We start from the raw sequence: 20,950 nt of genomic DNA, 5'->3' as shown, positions 1-20,950 counted from the left end.
TCCCTCCCTCCCTCCCTCCCTCCCTCCCTCCCTCCCTCCCTTTCGTGTTCATGCTCCCTCTTCTCCCTCCTCCTTTCCAACAGCTGATTGCCGTGTGCTATATCCCCATCCCTCCTCTTTGTTGACCCCGCTGCTCTCCCCGATTTTGCAGGAGTTTTTCCAAACCCTACTGCTCCTCCTCCTCCTCCTCATCCTCCTCCTTTGACTCTGACTCTGACTCTGATCCTCAGGCTGAGCTTGTCCTGCAAGTGCTTGCTCCTGACCTTATCGCTCGCGTGCTGGAGGATGCGGAGGAGAACAGGAGGGTCCCTGAGTGCCTGATCATCACCTGGCGGCACAAGTCGTCTTATCATGGTGGACGACAGAGTGCAAGCACGCGGCTGCCGCCCGTTCTTGCCTGCCGTCTGCAGCAGAGGGGACAGAGGGAGGAGGAAGCAGTGAGGCAGGTGAGGAGGATGTTATGTGATGAGGAGAGCCGACAAAGGTGAATGCTCTGTTGTAGGTGGTTGCAGTTGCGATGACGGTGCTGAGGAGGAACGTTAGCGAGCCGTTTCACCTCACTCTCATCAACCTTGCAGTCATGAATTTCATCAAGATCCCTTCCTGCACCCTCCTGCAGTCTCGGAGCTTCCAACAAGGCCTTGAGAGCGCGGAGGAGGAAGGGAGAGGATGCCCTGCGGGGCAGCAGGCTGAGCAGAGGAGGGACTATGATAAGAGGCTGGAGAGCATGCAGGACAAGAGGCTGTTGTCCAAGAGGCAGGAGCGGATGGTAGCAGAACGATCTGCATTGTTGCGGGGCGACAGGATGGAGGGGATGACCCCAAGGCTCGTGGGGAAGGGGGTCGGGGACGATGGACAAGCTGAGGGAGGGGATGCGAAGGGAGAGGGAGGGGAAGATGCAGGCAGAAGTGAAGCCATGGAAGGAGACGCGGGATGCGAGATCAAGTTTGACGACTTTGAGATCTGCCCGATGGATGAATTTTACGATGAGGAGGAGGAGGAGGGAGAGGAGGAGGGAGAGGAGGAGGGAGAGGAAATTTATCTCGACAGTGACGCTGGGGACGGCGAGCGGGACTTTATCTTTGATCCGACAGTGAAGAAGCAGGAGGGGCGTGCTGAAAATCCAAGCGAGGACGAGAGGAGTAGAGGGGACCTGGAGGAGGAGGAGGAGGAGGAGGAGGAGGAGGTAGGTAAGGGAGAGGGAGTCCGAGATTCGTACAGCAACTCAGAGCGTTTTCAGCAGAAGTTTGACGCATGTTGGCACGAGATGGACTCTTTTGAGGAGGAAGGGTCAGCGAGACTGAGGTAGAGGACGAGGACGAGGATCAAACAGCAAGCAGAGTCATGATGCTGCGAAGTCGGGAGGAGGAGGAGCAGGGGGAGCACGAGGAGGAAGAGGGGGGGCAGGAGGAGGATCGACTTCGAGTCGTCCTGCACGTTGATGTGGACGCATTCTACTGTGCGGTAGAGAGGATGGACGACCCCTCCCTCCTGCATGTTCCCATCGCAGTCCAGCAGTTCAACAGCGGAGGTGAGTCTGTGCTCGACCCCCTGCGAACGCTTCTCCGCTCCTCTGCGTTCATCCCCTCCCTTTATCCTCCGTGTCTCCTCCGCTCCTCTCTTCCTCTCTTCTTCTCAGCCTGTCTTCCTCCTTTGTCTCCTCCTCCTCCTCCTCCCCTCCATCCATCTCTTCTTCCTCCCCTCAACCCTCCTCAGGCTTTGTTGCTGTGAGCTACGAGGCCAAGGCCAAGGGAATCCGCAAGGGCGATGGGGTGGGAGCCGGTGAGAGCGCGAGGAGGGGCTGTCGCACGGCTGACAGCAGGAGCAGGCGGACGGGCAGCGGCGCGAGCAGGGAACGAGAGACTGAAGGTGAGAAGGGAAGATGAGGAAGGAGGAGGACGAGGAGAGGGAGAGGGAGAAAGTGAAGGCGGGGGAAGGACAAGTAGGAAGCGCCAAGGGTAGAAAGGACGGCGGGGAGGGGGGAATGGAGGAGGAGGATGGGGGGAGGAACGGAGAGAGAAAAAGAAGGGAAGTAACATGCGGAGCAGGGGCTGGTCGGGCGTGTGAGCATGGAGGAGGCAAAAGTCAAGTGCCCTGGCCTGCGCGTGCTGCCGATGCGGACAGAAAGGTACAGGGAGGTCGCGCGGGAGCTGCAGGAACAACTGAGGGAGTGGGGGGAGGTGGAAAAAACTTCCTATGATGATTTCTACCTTGATGTATCCAAGATGGTGAGAAGGAGGGAGGGGGCAGGTCAAGGGGAGGAGCAGCGGCTGGAGGAGCAGGAGCAGGAGCAGGAGGAGGGGAGGCATGAAAGACTCTTCATCCTTGGGGAAGTGACATTTTCCTTCCTCCCTCCTCCCCTGCGGAGAGCCTGCAGAATCGCCACGGAGATCAAGGAGAAGTTGAGCAAGAGGATGGGCCTTTCAGTCAGCATCGGGATAGGAGGGAACAAGTTGCAAGCGCGGCTGGTGTCAGGCATTCACAAACCTAACGGGATAACCCTCCTCCCTCCTCCCCACGTCTCCTCCTTCATGGGCTCGATCCCTCTCATGCAGATCCCTTCGCTCCGCGGCAAGCTCGGAGGAAGCGTATGCGAGGCTCTCGGGGTGCGACTGGTGGGGGATCTGGGAAAGGTGGAACGGAGGGTGATAGAGGAGAAGTTTGGAAAGGAGAGAGCTTCCTTCCTCTGCTCGCTACCCTCTGGGGGGCGATGGGAGGAAGTCAAGGACAGAGGAGGAGCCAAGAGCATGCTCGTCGAGCGCTCTTGCCCCCTGCTCCCTCCCCGGGTCACCTGCGGGCGCTTGTCTCCCTCCTGTCGCGCCAGCTGGTATCCAGGTGGATAGAGGAGAGGAGGAGAAGCAATGCTTCCCCTGCCAAGCTCGTCGTGCATGCTCGCAGGGAGTACGAGGGCATGCGCTCGAAGAGCGTCGCTGTGCCACAAGCCTTCTGCTCTCTCCAGCGGGGCCTCGAGGACGGGCTCGCGTTTCGTGCTAGGGGGCAGGAGGAGGAGGCAAGCAGCAGGAGCAGAGGAGCTGGCTCCAACGTGGGAAAGGAGGAAGCGATTGCTGAAGCTGCTCGCGGAGTGGAGGAAGCAGCGATGCTGGGGATTGAGAGCATGCAACTCCCCGTCCCCTGGAACGTGACGAGGGTGGCGGTGGCGTTCCTGTTTGAGACGGAAGGGAAGAGCGCCAAGGCAAGAGGAGGAGAAGCAGGAGAACATGCTCAGAGACTGATGAAGAGGTTCCTTCTTGCAAGTCCGTCGGGTCTTGCCGAGAAGAGGAAAGAAGTCGAGGAGCAGGGAGAGGAAGGTGGGGGGAGGAGGAGCAGAGAAGACGTCCGACGTGAAGAGGCTGTGAAATCAATCATGGAGATGGGATTCGGCAAGGAAGCTGCTCAGCGATCACTTGAACGAGGTAGAGGAGGAGGAAGAGGAGGTAGAAGAAAGGAAGGGGAGGTAGAAGAAGAGAGGAGGAGGGAGAGAAGGCGGCGGAGAGGAGGGAGAGGAGGAGGGAGAGGAGGATGGGATGGAGGTTGTGGAGGAGGAGGAGGCGGAGAGGAGGAAGGAGATGAAGAGGGAGAGGGAGAGGCGGAGGCGGATGAATGGGGGAAGAAAAGGAGGAGAAAAGGAGGGGGAGGAAAGAGAAGCTAATGGGGAGGATAGGGGGAGCGAGGAGGAAAGGACAGGGAGGAAGTAACCTGGGCGTTGCAGCGCGGGGTAACGTGGAGGCGGCAGTCTCTATCCTCCTTCAAGGTGAGCAGCCCAAGGTAGCGGGAAAGGTGCGTGACATTCTCCTCCCCTTGTTCGGCCCCTTCCCTACCCCATCTCCCTCCTTTCTCATCCGATCCTGCATACTTACAGATGCTCTCCTTGCTTCTTCTCTTCTCACCGGTCCCTTTCCAATCCTCCTCTCCCATCCTCTCCTTTCTTCCTTCCTCCCTTTCTAGCTCTCTTGCTCCCTTCCTCTTCCTCCCCTCCTGTCGCACTGGCCACAGCTCTGATGGAATCGCAGAAGGGGCAACAACGAGGAAGCGAGAGGAGTCAGACGCGTATTGACATGTTCATCCAACGAAAAACTTAGCCAAACAAGCTGCCCTCCCTCCTCGTCCTCGTCCTCGTCCTGCCGCCGCTTCCCCCCCCGTCTCCTCTCCGTGTCTCGTCTTTGTCTTCCTCAGGCTTCGTCTTCTCATGCTGTCACCCCCTTGGCTCTCACGTAGATATCGCCCAGCATCTCCACGAGCTCGCGGTATCCCATGCCCCTGACATCTTCAGTTAGCGTCATATCCTCCTCCCTGCTCCTCCCTGCTCCTCCTCCCCCATCAGCCTTTCCCCACTCATCCTCTCTCCTCCCCTACTCCCATGACCCCTCCACCCCTCCTCTCATCCCTCTTTTTGTAGTCCTCCCTCCCTACCTCCACCTTCCCTTTTCTCCTGTATCCCCTCCCCCCCCTTCCTCCGTCCCCCCTCCCCCTCCTCCCCTTCCTCCTACCTCAATCTTGCTTCATTTCTCATCGCAATCTCCTCTGTCGTGCTGTTCCGTCGCTCGCAAGACTCCTCCGCCTTGCGGATATCCACCCCCCGCAGCAGGTGAACAGTAGGGAAGGGAGAGCGCAGCGCAAAGTCCGCTGGGTCGAAGGGGACGGAGCTGAAGGTGGAGTTGGGGTGGAAGGTAAGCAGGAGCATTTCGCTGGCTGCGTCGTCGCCGAAGAGGTCCTGGGAAAGAGCTATCGCCTCGTACGCCATCTCCATGAAATTCGCAAAGTTGCTTTCCGCCCTGAGCTCTTCCTCGTCCACCTCCACCTCGTTGAAAAACTGCTCCTTCACCCCCTCCTCCTCCCCCAGCTGCGTCTCCTCCGCAACAAAATTCTCCATCGCAGCGACCGGTGCAGCGCCCCCGTCCTCCGCCATAATCTCCCCCTTCATCCTCACTTCCATTGCAGGCGCCGCCAAGTTGTCCTCACCTGGCGACAGGCTCCCCATCCTCCCCTCCCCTTCCGCTGGGTCCTCCAGCCCCTTGAGCATCATGGTGACGTTCTGCTCCTTGTCGAAGAGAGCAGGAGGAAACACAACGAGTGTCGTCGCTGGCTTGTCCTTTGGGGTCTCAGCAAGGTACCCCATCTCCTCCGCCAGCGTATCGAGCGCTTGCTCCTTGTCCATGGCGCTAGACACAACAACTCTCAGCCCTGGCATGGACGCTAAGGCAAAGGGACAGAGATCAAGACCGATGACAAGACGGTTCACCCAGATCACTGTCGCAGCCTTGACTTCGATATCTGTCCACTCCCCCCACAGCTTTGAGACGGGGTTGGGCGCGCTCGGCATCGGGTCCATGCTCATCCTAGGTGCCCTAAGCGCCATGGACACCTGGCTGCTATGAGAGAGAGCAGGATACGACGTGCATCCCTTCGCTCGAGCTCCGACCATGCAGTGGTGCTTGTTCACCATGGCCGAGGAGGGGGCGACAAACCCACAAGAAGTTGAGTGCGTGTGTAGAGAGCCCCCGGCGACTTGCGCCATCATGAGAGCGAGAGACAGCAAGAGAGTGTTCTCCATCTTGTAGCCCTCTCTCCTTCCTCCTCTCTCCTTCCTCTCTACCTCCTCTCTCCTCCTTCGCCGCTTCCCTCGCCGCTCCCTGATCCCATGGCGGCCCCCTCTACAAAATATCGAGACCCCTCATCCCCTCCAAACTGCCAACCCCGTCACCGGAGATCTTTTTATCCCACCCCCACCCCTTTCCGTACCATGTACCCCACATTTGACCTGTTTTCACCCGACTCTGACAGGTACTTCTGAGTCATTCAAGCTGCATCACCCTGCTCTTTCCTACCCCCACCCCCCCACTTTGACCTCCCACCCCCTGACCCGCACTCACAAGGCGTAACAGACCCCTCCTACGTCCTCTGAGCCCCAGCAGCCCGAAAACGTGCCATGAGAGACTCACGTTGAACGCTCAGTGACAGGCGGGCCCGGGCCCGGGCCCGGGACCGGAGCATTGTATGCACCCGATGCGACTTTGAGTATCGGCCCAACCGCCGCCACATGATGAAGGTTCATTGTATTTCCAGTTATCACTAGATAAAGTTCAGTCTTCGAACTCCCCTGGAGGAGGGTCGCTCGATAGACTCTTCTTGGACCTCTTGTTCTTGATGTTGTAAGATTCGATAGCCTTCGCCACCTTCTCGTAGTCCCCGTCCCGGAGCTTCAGGTCCCGGAAAACTTGTTTCGTCTCGTCCTCGGTCTTCTGGTCTTGTGGATCTAGCGCAGATTAAATCATTGGCGCTGAAGGAGGCGGAGGCAGGAGGGGAAAGATCCATGGAGAGATTCGAGGTGATAGTGGCAGGAGTTACGGAGTAGGAGGAGGGTATCGAGGTCCCCATGAAAATGGAGGAGGAGGAGGAGGAGGAGGAGGAGCAGCAGCAGCGGCGGCAGCAGCAGCAGCAGCAGCAACAGGAGAAGGAATCTGCAGGAGCAATAGGACCGGCAGGGTGTGGAAGGAAATTAGCAGCAGGAGGTAGAGGGAGCAGAGGGGAAACTGAAAACCAGCAGTAGCTTACCCCACATGTACACTCCATCGCCTCCCGGCCTGTCCTTCCGGGCCCATCTCGGCATTGGGATCGGTTCATCGATGGTCCAGAGAGTCTTATTCTCCCCTCCTTCAAAGTTCATGAAGGGGACTTCCGGAAGGCTGAGATAAGGAGAGTGAGGGGGGGACTACCCGAGTCAACAGATCCTTACCCTTGCAATGGCCCCTCGTCCTCGGACGGAATAATCTCTGTGGATGGAGGTCAGAGCAAGCAGGGGAACAGTCAGATCACCGTCTTCTATTTCGTTGTTGTCTTCCACAAAGTGCTTTGGCCTCTGTCTCCCCGCCCATATCATTCCCGAGAGTCTTGAAGGAAAGTCAGCACAGATTCAACATTCATCTTGGCACAAGACCGGTTGTTGAAAGCCGTCAAGGTGCACTCGGGTTCAACCACGAGCTCCTGTCACAAGAATCACACCAGCCCTCAAGTCTCAAGATCCATGTTGAGATCACCAGATCGGAGTCAGACGAATACGGGCCCGTTAGAGCATACCTCTCTTCACTGAGGCCTCCCCAAACCCTACAAGATGGTCAGGAGCCCATGGCATCAAGGCCCGAGGTTGCTCTATCACGTCAAACATGCGTAGTTGTCCGCAAGGTAACATCCGATCAGGGTGACATTGCAAGCAGACTCCATGAAGACACCAGACATTCCGGATCCCGTGATCGAGCAATTCTGCAAATTTTAAAGGATTCAGCGCTGCGAATGAAAACATCTCCACCAACCTCAATCCAAAAGGTGGAGTTCTCCAGGCAGCATATTCCATTATATGACATGTTCTGAATTGTGCAAGATAAAATGTTGACTTTTGCCCTGTCCCATGCTGTGACAGCGTATCTGTTGCAAGTCAACGGAGGTCTCGAGCGAGAAGGCAAGCTGCGGTCACCGTGGCATCGATGTGTGCTCAGTGATGGGATAGCCCGTTGTCTTGTTCCTGCAGAACGAAGAAGTGCATGTCAGCGAGACAAAACAACAATGTGGAGCTTCAAGTTTGCATCATGATTTGAGACTGCAAGAATCAAACCTGTGCCCTTGCTCGAGCAAGAACTGCATTGCGCTTATCTCCAGACCGAGCTCCGTCAAGTTGATAGGAGGTGGCTTCGACAGGTCTGATCCTCCCGTGAAGCATCTTTCCCTACACACCACTCAGAATCTCTCACATCATCTGGCTGACTGCCAACCATGTTGCTGTTGCTTCATTTGCGACGCGCATTGCTGTCCCGCTGCATTGGATCTGTCCAATACGTCATCATGGCATCGACGCGACAGAAAAGGAAGGCACCTCGCAATCTGTGAAGCGCCATTCACCTTCCTCTACACAAATGCAGTTGTCCCCGAGGGATTGCTGCAAGTCATGCGTCCAATCTCAGCCCGTCTCGTCCTACTTGCTGACACCTCTTACCAGTTCGACCCCTTCCCCTGGGACGGCAAGATCTACCAGTTTCATGCCCTCGAATGTCCCTCCAGCACCATTGAGGTCCAACGTCCCCCACCTATGTGACCACATTCCCTACTGTCAGCTTCTACGGACAGCCGGCACCCTTCATCTCTCTTCTAACTCACATCATTGCTTCTCTTGTCCCGTACACTCTCACCGTTGAGCTGAGGTTGAAAGTTGCCATGAGCTCTGCACCAGAGCTGATCAGATTTGTAGGCTTGGGAAGATCTTAAGGCACCATCATATGCCTCTGGCCCCACTGTATGGTTTCCGTCCTCGATATGAAACTCGATGCACTCGTCTTCCATCTGAAGGATCCCGTCAGCCCACGGGTTACTCAGCACAGAGGGATCTGGCCTTCGTGGGTACAAATTCTTCTAGAGCCTATCCAAGCACCATATGAGGACAGCAGCATTGGAATCAGAGGAGTCAAACCTGTGAGAGATAAGCATAGTCCTTCGGGATTGTGATTTCTTGTGCCCCGCCTCGCAGGCGAGATGTTATCCTGCTATTGCCATGCAGTTGAGTTGATCATCGTCATCTCGCTGTCAACATGATATACCTTGGCAGGATCAGACGACTGCCTCCCCTCAGCCCTATCCTCCCAGCATCGGATCCCTGGCCCCAGCACGACACCTGACAGCCATTCTCGATGGTCAATCAAACAGCATCCACAACCATGACTTACCGTCGCAACGAGAGCCAAGTAAAATGAGCAGGCAGACGACAACATTTCCCTCCTTTCTCTCCTCTCCTTCTCTTCACGCTACTCTCTGTCTCTCCTCCCCTGTCCAGCCCGACCGCACCGCTTTCCCTGCATTCCGTCCACCCTGCTGATCCTCCTCCCCGCCAAGCCCATCAAGGACGTTACCAAAAGAAACGGTTGTTATTGAAGTGAGGCGGGCCCTGGAAAGGAAATGAGTAAAATTATCTTTACACGCCGCGAGACGCCACAAACTTTTTGGCGCGAAGATGGCTCGGAGGGGGCGATGGGGCCTGGAGTAGCGGGGAAGGGAAGGGCATGCGAGCTGAAGGAAATAGATCAATCATAGATGATAACACTCTTGGATGGATGATTCAAAAGGAAGATCGAGTGAGATAGATATTCTTGCAAGGAATCATCGCATTTTGTTTTGATGCTCATCATTTTATCAACTGCCTTTTCCGATAATTCGTTTTTGACTTTGAAGTTTTGCAGATGGAGCAACCGTCTGGAAAGGAGAACTCAAATTGCATAGCGTCATTGAAAGACTCCATGAGTTTACAGCATCTGCTAGCAAAACACCAACGAGAAATCGAGATGGTGAAGAGGGTGAAAGAGACAGAATTGCACAGAGCTTTGTGTAAATTCACCAAACAAAACAATCAGCTCATATCAGAGAATAGCAAGCTAAGAGACCAAAAACGAAAAGGTTGTCTTGAATTTGATGCCACAACGATGAAAAGAGACTCAATCATTTCATTCTTTTCAGTCGAAATGATGGCTGGTGAGCTTCAGGCTGAAAACAACCGCCTAAAGATGCAGTTGATGGTACCTCAATTACAAGTCTGGTACCATCGTTTTGAATTGAATTTAGATCTCTAACGCAAGAGAGCGTGATGGCGGAACGGATCTGGGTTTGGGCCGAAGGTCTGTAAACAACGAAGAGACCGTACATTCTCGAGGTATAGGATTTTCCATCACACAATTTTCTGATTCAGCCCTTGCATAGACAGGAAGTTTTCACAAAGAGAATTTCTTGATGAGTTCAGCTCTATCGTAGGCAAGAGATCATCAACATCATCATCTTTTTCCTCGAAAAATGTTTCCAAGCACTCGAAAAGTGCATTGAAAGCGCTGGAGGAAGAGTCGTCGGATGAATCTGAATCTGCATGTAAGAAGTCAAGACCAGCTCTGCAGGATATTGCTGACCAATCACGGAGGAGCACCACTTCTGCAAATTCGAGGAGAGAACTTTTTCAAGGTCCCCTAAGGGACGACGCGTTGGAAGAGCAAGCCGTTGAAGGCGGGTCAAGACAGACAAGCCCGAGCCAAGAAATCGATGACATGGAAAACTTCTATCCCCCAAGAGAAAAGGCGTCCCGTAGACACTCTGTTGTGAGTTACAAAGAACCATCATTGGGCGGGAAGTTGCGGCAGGTAATTCTTGGTGCATCTTTCACGAACTCAAACTCTTTTTGGATTAAGGGAGACCCGCACACTTTCAACAGTGGTTATGACCCGGGCATCAAAACTAGAACCCTGGATGAAAGCAGGCTCTTGTCGATGAAAAAAAGGAAGCATGACAGATTGTCTCTTCATAAGTCAAAGTAATTCCGCATAGATCGTGAAATTACCATAAATTCTGTCAGAGCTTGAGCAGCATTTGTTTTTCTCTTTTGGGTTGAAACACTTTCATTTCATGGTCTTCATCAATCAAATTTATAAATTCACGAGATTTACATCAAAAGAGGATAAGATTTGATCGGCCAGGTAAGCAACTGCCTGCAAAAAGCGGTAATCTCTCGGAAGGAGAGGTATCAACCATCTCTTCTGCCCATGAGGACAATCTGGTCTCCTTCTTCCCAGACTCTTGGAACATCCTTGCCTGTAGGATTTACCAATGTCTTGATATGATTGTCCAATGCGAAGTCAATCCCCTTTGCCCTGTATCCAATCGCCACGAAGTTCCTCTGACTTGCCCTCAGCGCAATCTCCCAGAACGGAACAGCACTTCCTTCCTGCGTATCCACAAACTCGCTCGCGTCCTCTAGGAACAGCTCATTGCCCGTTGACGCCAGCAGCTCGGACATCACTATGTTCATTGCTGAGTTCTCTGCCACTTGAGCAAGAGCGTTGCTGATAATCTTGTTTGACATGACGTACCCCTTACAGTCAAGTTCCCGGAGCAGGCTCTTGGTGTTAGCAGCATCCAGGATCTCACTGATGATTCTTTCCCTCCCGCCATCCCTCTGCATCCTTTCATCACTGTTCTCAGCCAAGATTTTGCTTCTGATGTCTGAGATTAGGAGGAAGGCCGCAAGGGAACGGCCGTCCGTGCTCTTGAGATCCGATCCATCAGTGATGGCTTCGTCTGCCAAGATCAGGATGCTGTCATACTCTGTGAGCAGACGGTACTCTCCTGTCTCGAAACCAAACTCATCAAGTGCCAGGACTCGCTGCAGGTCGCGGCGAACAGTCGGGTTGCCCTGCGCGTTCTTGATCACCAGGCGTTTCAGCTTGAGTTTCTCTTTGTTCCCCTTGTCTGTCAGCATCTCATTCCTCTCTGTCACAGGTACCGTGTTGAGCAGCCACAACTCACTCCCTGGCTCTACGATCCCATCCAGGTGTTTAATCATGTCCGCCATGTCTCTCCTCCACCCGCAGAACAAGATCCTCTCCGGCTGCTTCCTCGCCCTCCTGTTCTTTGGCGCCCCTGAAAACGTGTCCATGGCTCGAGATAGCGTACGGGTAGCCAGATACTTGAGCTTTGATCGCTTCCCCTGCAATTGCGGCACCTCTTCCTTCTCCTCCTCGAACCTTCCCAGGATTTCAGCTCGTGACTGCATGAAGAAGCCGTCGTTGAGTGAGTAAGAGTCGTCGTCCTCGGCTATGCAGATCAGCTCGTCGCCGGGTGCAATCCTCTGCAGTGAGCGTGAGGGAGGAAGAGAAGGGAGAAAGAGGGAAAAATCTCACGTAGCTCCTGTCGGCATTCAGAATAACCTCCCCATCTTTCGTGCGGACCTGGCACAAGATCTCAGCCCCTCCAGCTCGTACATTTCCATCTCCTCACCCCCATCACAATGGCGTCATCGAACCGGCAGACAAGGTCGCCGAACCGATTGCCGATCAGCTCCGGCCACTCCTTGAAGTAGAACTCCGATCCATCGAAGCTGAAGATAGCTTCCACTACGTAGGCCAGGCCAGGTTGCCTCGAGCAGCTGATCATGAGCTGACCGATCAAGTCGTGAGACACTAAAATCTCCGTCTTGATCGAGACGAGCTGAACTAGGTTCTTGTTGTCCACATCCTGACAAGACACGCTGAGAAGACAGGGCTCGAGAGCGTTGCAGACCTGGAGCTCGATCGTGATGTGGGGCGCGTTGGCTGTTGTCCTGCTCGACATGGTCCCTTTGAGCGACAGGACCTGAGCAGCTGCCTCAGGCGACAGGAGCAGAGAAGAAAGGCAGAAACACCTGTCGGAGCATAAGGGAGTCTGCCTCGTCGGGATCCAGATCCTCTCGAGTCAGGGCGATGATGGACTTGGCCCTTGTCACTCCCACCTTGAACAGCTCCTGCTCTAGCAGGGGGTCCCCGCTCCGAAAGATAACCTGTCACACATCGTCACACCCTGACATACGGGAGGGGCGGGACTGGCCTGAGAGCCCCTCAGGTTCAGTCTGCGCTCCTTGCTGTCAATCGCTCCCTGGAGGATCGTCTCCATCTCCTCCTTGGGATGATCCGATAGCACCACCATGGTCCCTCCTCCCTCGCTCTCAAAGGCGATCGCAAGCTCCTCTATGATGCTCAGACACTTGTCGTTGAAGCCAAGGATCAGCGTGTGCCCGTGCTCCAGCACTCTGCTCTTCCCCTTGCGGAAATCCTCCACCTGCTCCGAGACGGACTCTGTGATCAGACCAACCATCAAGGCGAACACGACGAGTCCTCCAACGGTGATCGCAAGCGCAATGGCGCGAAGTCCGGGCTTCTCAGCGTTGACTTGCGTTCCTGGATCAGCGACGTACGTCCAAGACTCCCACAGGGCACTGCCGATGTCCTCCCCTTGCGTCAGAGACAGGATCATCCCTCCGAAGAGGATGACAAGGAAGGTTGAGTTCAGGAGCAGGAGAGCCTTGGCGTAAGGATTGGTGGACAGGTAGTAGTCCAGCCTGTACTGTACAATCTCCCCTAACGTGACGTCCGAGTCGTTCTTGGGGTCAAACCCATCTTTGATCCGCTGGTACTCGCGCATGAAGAAGGCGGCCTGGGAGGTGATGACGGTTCCGATGAACGCTAAGGGGGCGATGGGAGTAGAGGAGGAGTCGGAATCAGAGTCCTGATCCAGAACCGCCTTCCTTTCTTCCTGTGAGACGCTTGACAGGTTGTTGCTGAGATCCTTTAGCATCGAGATCTCCTCTTTGGTCTTCTCCTCCAGCAGCTGGATCTCTTGCAAGTCCTCGGTCATCGAAGACCTCGACATCCTGCCCAGGAGGTTCCCGAAGAACAGTCCGAGAGACAGGAAGAGCAGGTTTGTAAATGTCCTCCTTGAAAGTCCCTTCTTGCTCACCTCCTTGCCCAACTTGTCCTCGAAGAACCCGCGGTCTTCCTCAGTCTCCATCTGAGAAAGTCTTACTCTAGTTACTCTAGGTGATCGGTCAAACTTCTCTCTCCCTGTGCACAAGGGCATCTCCCGGCACCCGGGAAACCTCCGCCCGACATGCACGAGGGGCGAAGAGGGACGCGGGAGGGCAGGGTAACCAGCGTGATGGACAAACCCCGAGGACGGAACCACAAGGGTCCAGGATAGAACACAGGACATCGCAGCAGCAGCAGCAGCGCGCATGCCGCCTGTTGCGGTTCCTCTCCCCTTCATCGCCTCTCCACGCTATTAAGCCATGTAGCGCTGCACCGAGATGGGGGCGGGGTAACGCTTTGATGACAAGTACAGAGTTAATTTGGTTTACCCCTTTGTACCCCAAAGTTGACATGAAGGAATGGAGTGGGGTGGTTGTTTTTCTTTTACCTCTTCCAGACATGGAAAGACTTTTTTGTTTCGTTCGTAGCCTCAACTTCCACAAAATGTTTTATCTTCAATGAAAATAGAGGTTTTCGTTTCTAAAAATGTTTTGAAGCATTCAACAATCACCAGCTTTCTCGGACCCACCTCTCATTCGTGATACCCACCCCCACTCGAACTGACAAATTAATCCCACCCAGAAAAAGACCCAATTCCGCTGGTGACCGGAGGGTACATTGGCAGTATTCTGATTGATAACCCACCAATGCAAGACTACCCACCCCCGTTACACACAGTATCCACAAGATCAACTTTTATATAAAATATATTGTAAAGTTCTGTCCTTTCGCTCCAAAGAACACTTTTCCGCATCGACAGTTTACTTTTCTGTCACCCCTGGTTTGACCACCCCCCGTTCCCCACGAGATCGAGTTCTCTCTACCCCCTACTTCCACCCATTTTTTCCTTTCGTACTACCGGTACAAAGGTTGATACCCCTTCCGTATCCCCTCCCACTGACCACCCGAACCAGTTTTATAATGACTGTTTTTAAAGCGGGAACCCCCTTACCGAAGTACCCACCCACCTCTCTAGAACTGAACCCCCGATCCACCCCTCCTTTCATCTGGTCCCTTTTAGAGGACCCACCCTTGTTCTTTCACCTAGACGAAGTATTTATTGTAGATCTTCACCCCTCGTGGTAGACTACCCCACCCCATTTATGTACCCATATACCTCTTATAACTCTGTCACCGCTCGACCGGATCCTGTCATGGCGGATTGAAGGAGGAGCGGCGGCGGGTAAGCAGTACCGTCCTCTCACGCCCCCTCCCTCCCGCTCGTGCTCTCTCTCCTCTTCTTTCTGGATGATCTTCTAACTCCCCGAGCTCTCATTGTGGACTCATCCTTGCCCTCTCAAGCATCAACTGCCTCTTCGCTGGTCACATCAAACTTGGCCTGAACGTTTTGCGCTGGAGTTTGAGTTTTCAAGCTGCTTCGCCTGCTGCTTTCTTGACTTATACTCGCTACTCATCCTCGTCTCACTTCCTCTCCTTCTGTTATCCCTCGTGGAAGCGCACCGACCCCTGTCTCCGTCTCTGTAAAGTAGGAGGGCGTAACTCTGGACCGCAAGGGTTGCACGGTAGACGATGGGGAAGTTTGTCGTACCCGTGCGAATGCAGCAGCTCCTCGTGATCAATCTTGTCCTGCTTCCGCTGGCGGAGACTTTCCATCCTCCGCTCGTGAAGCCCATCGGGTTGTCTCCTTCCTTCGCCAAGAGGGCGATTGTAGCGCTTCAGTCAAGGAGCGAGAAGGGACGGACGGCGATGCAACTGTCGCTTCCTGCCTTCGAGGCTGCCAGTCAGATCGTGCAGTACGGCCTGGGGCCATGGGGGTTGTACTTCATGCAGCGGATCTTGATGGGAGGGCTGATTGGACAAGTGCTGGCCCTTCTTTGCATCAGCGTTGTGCTGACGGGCGTCGGGGCTCTGCTGCTCCTGCTGTTGCGGACCTTGACGCTGTCAGTGCAAGGGCTATTCAACAAGCGGATGGTGAAGGAGGAGGAGAGGATCGTGTCGTGGTTGATGATAGGAGCAGGAGAAGAAATTTGACAAGCAAGCATCCAAGTCGTGGGGAACCTCGAAGGTGGATTCGTTCGTTCAGGCCGTCTTTGCTCTCCGGACGAGGCTGAAGAAGCTGGAGAAAGCGACAGGACTGAACATCACCCTCTGGGTATGCTCTACCTCTGATGAAGCAGCTGATCCCTTGTCTGACGTTGCTTGTCTTGTCTTGATGTTTATGAGGAGGGAATACTGGGCGTTGATACTGACAGGTTGGTTGAAGCTGGCAGGGATATGTGGAGTGGTAGCTCTTACGGTGAAACTCTCAGTCGACGGAATCATCATGAACAACGGTCCTGTTGTAGAGAAAGGTCACATCCTCCTCCTCTCCGACGTCTTCAACGATCAAGTGAGTCGTCGAGAAATCTTGTTCTCTGTCAACATACTCAGTGTTCATGTGTGTATCCTGCTACCTTCACTCCTCTCCTCGCTTCCCGGTCTTGTTGCTGGCTCCGTTGTCAAAAAATATTCAAAGCGCTCTTTCATCTCCTCCCATTCTTCCTCTTCCCCGTGCTCTTTCTCCTACCTCTTCCCCAGCCCCTTCTGCCTTTTACTTCCTCATCCATCCCATCCTCCTGTTCTCACCTCGTCGCTCTCCTTCTCTCCTCCCCTTGTCGCTCTCCTCTTCTCTTCTCTCACCCTTGCTCCCAGGTGGTCTCAGTAGTCTGCACGCTCGGCCATGCCTCCAAGGAGGGCAACGCGCTTTCGATCCTCAAGAATGAGCCGATTGTTGTGATGACCCCGCAGGACAAGCTCCAGGTGTACGAAGAGATCAAGAAGGGGATGGGGAGGGAGGGGCTGCGGCCGGACATGTGGGGTAACGGGCCGCTGAACATCGTGACGAGGCAGGGGGATCCTAAGAGCCTCGAGGACCTGCAGAATGTCTGCGTGAAAGATGCGGCGCATGTCCTGATGCTCAGCTGCCAGAAGAACAGGGAGGAGGTGGTGGACGGGGAAGCGAGTCCCCTGCTCCTGCGGGAGATCAGAACCAAGACCTCCCTGCTGGAGAGGCTGAGGCCGATGGAGGAGGAGGGGATGAAAGCTCCCGTCCTTTCCCTCCCTGGGCAGGCGGAGCTCTGGACGGAGTTGGAGCAGGGCTTCACCATCTGCGAGGACCAGGAGTTTGTAGGAAAGCTGCTCACCCAGTGCTGCCTGTCCCCCGAGCACGGCCTCGCCGTCCTGTACAACAAGATCATGCTGACTCAGGGCGGCTGCCACTTCATGTACTCAGAGGAGACGCTGGGAAGCTCCAGGAGGTGGCTGGTGGGGAAGAGGTACGCGGAGCTGCAGAAGCACTTCCCTGAAGCCGTGGTGTGCGGGATCCTGAGAGGAGAGGAGCTGATGATGATGCCGGAGGACGAGACCGAGCTCCAGAACGACGACCGCATCATCGCCATGGCTTCCGACCACACGAAGCTCCGACCCCAGCTGTTCTCCAGGTTCTTCGCGCGGGACAGCCCGGTCCCTCTCCTCACGGAGGCAGCGCAACCAGCGGCTGCTGGGAAGGGGCTGGGGGAGGAGAGGAGGCCGAAGAATATCCTGGTCCTCAACTGGAACGAACGTGGGCAGACTACTGTGGACGAGATCCGGCAGAACGCACCGAGAGGAGCGCGGGTTGACGTGCTAACAGACAAGAAGAACATGGAGGAGCTGGGGTACAATGACAATCATCCCCTTCCCCGCCGTCGCGTGCCGGTCAAGTTCTGGCGGGGCAACACCCTGGAGCCTTCGAACCTGGAGCAGGCAGGGGTGCTGGAGGCAGACTGCATCCTGATCCTGTCTGACACTGACGCTCCTTCCAACGTGGACCAGTTCTCCGACTCGGAACTCTTCTCCACCATCGACACGCTCTCAAAGCTCCACTGGCACCCGAGCAAGCCCCGTCCTCGAGTGGTTGGGACCGTCTACTCGCTGGAGAACTATGTCTCGATCCGTTCGCTGTGCCTGAAAGCAGGCTTCAAGTACGACCTCATCCTCGCCGACAAGATCGAGTCCGGCGCTCTCGTCCACATCCTCCTCCAGCCGAAGCTCGAGCAGATCTTTCACTCGCTGCTCAGCAAGGACCGGGCGGAGCTGCAGATCAAGAGCGTCGGGGACCTCTTCAAGGAGGAGGATGGATTCGTTGGAAGCTTCCGGGAGATTCAGAGGAGGGTCAAGGGCAATCGGCAGCTGGCGCTGGGGGTCCTGCGAGTGACCCCGACGGAGGCAGGAGGAGGGAAACTAACTCTAAGCCTGATCCCCAAGCAGGATGAAGTGTTCAGCCTTGCGCAGCGAGACAAAATCATCGTGCTGGGAAAGCCGAAGTAAAGCCGAAGTAAAGCAAGGAACGGGGGGGGAGGGGATATGATCCCGACATCATTCGTGAAGTGTGGTGAATGTGAGGAAGTAGGTGGTGAGAAAGGCAGCAGGCTGGAGCAGCAGCAGCAGCAGCAGCAGCAGCAGCAGCAGCAGCAGCAGCAGCAGGAGAATTGACATTTATTAAAATACAATGGAGGGATCATAGTGGCACAACAGAGATGATTCGCTTGCATAGAGGGCAATCGTGATTGATGGCAGAGGAGCTCGTCCCTGCAAGAAAGCATGAGAGGATGTCGCAGGTGGGGAGGAGGCAGAGGAGGAGTGAGGGAAGGCGAGAGACAGGAGGGGAACGGAAGAAGCAGGGAGGCAGCGAGCAGCAGCAAGGAGTGGGAAGAGGGAAGCGATGGAGGGTACTGACCCTGTTTGCCCACCAACCAAGAATTGATGCAGGCGTGATGGAAAACATGATGGCAGTCGGGGAGGACGACAACTGTGTCTGTACGAATATGAGAACAGCACGAGAAGAGGAGGGCAGGAAGAGGATCCATCCGCTCGCAAGGTAGCAGGTGATCAAGAGAAAGGCGCAGGAAAGAGGGACGACAGAAAAAGCAAGGAAAAGAGGAGGCGGAGGGAATGGAGGACAAGAACGGGAAGAAGAGAAAGGAAAGACCGGGTACAAGGAAGAGGAGCTGGAGGAAGAGGAGCTGCTGGAGGAGGCAGGAGCAGGAGCAGGAGCAGGAGCAGGAGCAAGAAGATGAGCCCGTTTCTCACCATCCAAGGTGTAGTCGTTCCAGCAGATGGGACATCGCTCTTCATCGCAGTGGCGCCTTGAGATCATGCCGTAGGAGCGACTGCAGGAGCATGAGCAGAGTCACAGAGATGCGCTTCCGCACCAGAGCAGCCGCCCATGGAGATAGAGCAGCGCGATCCATGCATGCCTGCGGATGGCTCCGTCCTGCTGACTGTGAGGGAGGAAGTAGAAGAGGGAGGGAGGGAGGGAGGGAAGGAAGGGGAAGAAGGGGGAGGAGAAAAAAGTGACTCCTGACCTGATGTGTGAGCAGGCGATGTATGGCAGGAAGGAAACCATGCTAGCGAATAGAATCAGCAGACACATAGGCAGAGCCATATCGTTGAAGGGGATATGGATAGATTAGAGAAAGGAGGGAGGCAGCTGGAGCTTTTGCAGAGTACTGAGGAAAGGTGCGAGGACAAGAAAGGTGTTGTAGGCAAACCAAGGAGGAAGCAAATGGAGAGGAAGAACGAGGACGAGGGAGGAGGGAGGAGGGAGGAGGGAGGAGGGAGGAGGGAGGAGGGAGGAGGGAGGAGTCCTTAACTCACCAGCTTTTTCATGGAGTCGAGGAGAGGATCTTCTCCTGTCATGGTCATACAAGCGAGGGCGGGAAGCGCCTCCATGACGATCGCGGTCTCACCCGCATCTCTCAGGGTGAGGAAGAGGATGCGGATGATCCCCTGCGAGATGGCGAGGCGAGCAAGAGGGTCGTGGTGCCCCCTGCTGAGCAGCTTGCGGAAGTACTGGCAGGCAAGATGGCAGAGAGAGGGAGGAGGAGGAGGTTTGGAGGTCAGGAACTCGAAGAAGAGGTCGTAAATGTCTCGTGCCCTCTCCTCGACCTCTTGGCTCCTTGCATGCTCCTCCTTCAACCCGCCTCCATCCTCCAGCGAGGAGGAGGGCTGCATGGCGACGCCACAGCTGAGGCTGAGGAGCGAGCGAGCAGCATAGACCTGCAGGTTGGAGATGCCAGGGAGCCGCGCGGCTTCAAGGAGGACGGAGCAAGCGTTGGTCGCGAGGATAAACTCGTGCACAACGTCATGCGAGCAGACATCTGCGATCGCTGCACAGGCCGAGGAGGCGAGGTGGGGAGAGGTGAGCTTGTAGCGATGCAGCGTGTCTACGATGCTAGTCAGGATCTCCCGGTCCTGCCCGATGAGAATGGAGCTGGTGTCTTCCGTCCTGCTCATCATCCCGAGGATCTCGATAGCGATCTTCTTCACCTCCATGTCCTCCACCAGCAGCATCTTGGACAGTGAGGAAACGACGCCGGACTGCACCAGCTTGTCGCAGACGTCGAGGAGAAGCATGGAGTCTTCAAGTGTGATGAGCAGCCGCAGACAAGACTGGAGAGCATGGCGCAAGAGCTCCCGCTCCTTCAAGGAAGCACTTGCCAGCTTGAAGAGGATGGCAAGTTCTGCCTGCACAAAGCTGGGGGAGCGAGCGATGGAGAGCTGCTGGCTGCTGCTGAGGGTGAACAGGACGAACCTGCGGATGCGGGGAGAGACGTGGGAGTAGTCTTCGCAGTTGCCGTAGGCTGACTTGGCGCAGAGGAGGAGGAGCGTCTTGGCCCACTGCCGGATGAACATCCTCCACAGCCGCTGGAGTGACCAGAGGCCCAAGATCAGAGCAACAAGCATGAGGGCGACCTGAAGGTCCTCCCAGAGCTCGACGATGGAGAGGACGAGCAGGCAGGTGAGGAACGCCTTGGCAGGGAGGAGGAAGAAGTCGCAGATGCAGAGAGCGAAGACTGACTGTGTGGGGAGGAAGAGGACGGCAATGAGGTGAAGAGCGACCACATAGCGATGCCATGGCAGCAGCTGGGTCGCAAGGTCCGCGAGGAGGAGGTTCCAGAGCGAGGCGCTGTTGAGGGAGACGAAGGAGGTTACCCTCGTGACCTTGAACAAGTCGTCAAGAGTGGATCAGAAGACAATTACAACATCACCCTTCTGTTGTCTCCCTCCCTGTTGAATCCTGCCCCCATAACCCTCCTCAGAGGGCCGTATCTCCTTCGGGGGGGGTCGGCCGTCTCGTCGTCATAGTGTTCCCTCCCCTCCCTCCCATCGGATCGGTCGGTCATCTAGTGATGTTGCTCTGCTCCTTCAGCGATGCTCGCTCATGCCTGATGATAGCTACCCTGCCCTCCCTTCAGCTGGCAGGAAAGGACCCCTGCCGTGCAGGAAGAAATCTTCCATTGTTCCGGTCTACACTGATTCGTATCCGTGCTGCCAAGTTGACGGCAGGCTACAAGTTTTCCTCTGCCCACCAGATTAGAGATCAGAACACATGAGGGCAAGAGATAAGAGATATAGAGCATCGACGAGTACCAGGATGTAAGATATCAGGAAATGTTCGCTATATAATCTGACAAATGCCGTCCATGCATCATGCATAATGTTCTATAGGTCTCTTTCAATCTTCGAACACAACCTCCTTGATTGCACAGTCTATCCTGAACTTGAGCCTCGGGCCTCCTGCATCAGTATCGACATCGTACCTTCGCTCAATG

At 55.3% G+C, this 20,950-nt stretch overlaps 5 protein-coding genes across 5 annotated transcripts; 1 reads left to right on the top strand and 4 right to left on the bottom strand.

The window, feature by feature from the left end:
- Positions 1-4,184: 4,184 nt before the first annotated feature.
- Positions 4,185-5,356, bottom strand: GUITHDRAFT_100902 (hypothetical protein; the record flags this gene model as incomplete). The annotated part of the gene is made up of 2 exons (XM_005840116.1): positions 4,185-4,257; positions 4,488-5,356. 2 exons carry the CDS (start codon positions 5,354-5,356, stop codon positions 4,185-4,187), a joined length of 942 nt encoding a protein of 313 aa, XP_005840173.1.
- Positions 5,357-6,080: 724 nt separating this feature from the next.
- GUITHDRAFT_132954 (hypothetical protein) lies at positions 6,081-8,753 on the bottom strand (the record flags this gene model as incomplete). The annotated part of the gene is made up of 18 exons (XM_005840115.1): positions 6,081-6,253; positions 6,553-6,683; positions 6,734-6,770; positions 6,814-6,887; positions 6,935-6,981; positions 7,035-7,101; positions 7,154-7,257; positions 7,308-7,419; positions 7,469-7,516; positions 7,607-7,717; positions 7,743-7,816; positions 7,865-7,927; positions 7,985-8,075; positions 8,146-8,209; positions 8,259-8,328; positions 8,456-8,525; positions 8,583-8,656; positions 8,709-8,753. 18 exons carry the CDS (start codon positions 8,751-8,753, stop codon positions 6,081-6,083), a joined length of 1,455 nt encoding a protein of 484 aa, XP_005840172.1.
- A 1,677-nt stretch (positions 8,754-10,430) lies between these two features.
- On the bottom strand, positions 10,431-12,972 carry GUITHDRAFT_84343 (hypothetical protein; the record flags this gene model as incomplete). The annotated part of the gene is made up of 6 exons (XM_005840114.1): positions 10,431-11,404; positions 11,519-11,644; positions 11,697-11,744; positions 11,794-12,081; positions 12,197-12,331; positions 12,361-12,972. 6 exons carry the CDS (start codon positions 12,970-12,972, stop codon positions 10,541-10,543), a joined length of 2,073 nt encoding a protein of 690 aa, XP_005840171.1. The 3' UTR covers positions 10,431-10,540.
- A 1,913-nt stretch (positions 12,973-14,885) lies between these two features.
- Positions 14,886-17,663, top strand: GUITHDRAFT_132952 (hypothetical protein; the record flags this gene model as incomplete). Its single annotated transcript, XM_005840113.1, has 3 exons — positions 14,886-15,287; positions 15,334-15,705; positions 16,008-17,663. 3 exons carry the CDS (start codon positions 14,886-14,888, stop codon positions 17,661-17,663), a joined length of 2,430 nt encoding a protein of 809 aa, XP_005840170.1.
- A 190-nt stretch (positions 17,664-17,853) lies between these two features.
- Positions 17,854-20,425, bottom strand: GUITHDRAFT_132951 (hypothetical protein; the record flags this gene model as incomplete). Its single annotated transcript, XM_005840112.1, has 7 exons — positions 17,854-17,924; positions 18,073-18,150; positions 18,426-18,505; positions 18,548-18,609; positions 18,701-18,742; positions 18,993-20,339; positions 20,387-20,425. The coding sequence occupies 7 exons, from the start codon at positions 20,423-20,425 to the stop codon at positions 17,854-17,856; spliced, it is 1,719 nt and encodes a 572-aa protein (XP_005840169.1).
- Positions 20,426-20,950: the final 525 nt, after the last annotated feature.

This window comes from Guillardia theta (genome assembly GCF_000315625.1).
Source record: "Guillardia theta CCMP2712 unplaced genomic scaffold GUITHscaffold_6, whole genome shotgun sequence".
Classification (NCBI taxonomy): domain Eukaryota; class Cryptophyceae; order Pyrenomonadales; family Geminigeraceae; genus Guillardia; species Guillardia theta.
Note: the sequence above shows the minus strand (reverse complement) of the source record. Positions and strands in the feature narration are given on the sequence as shown.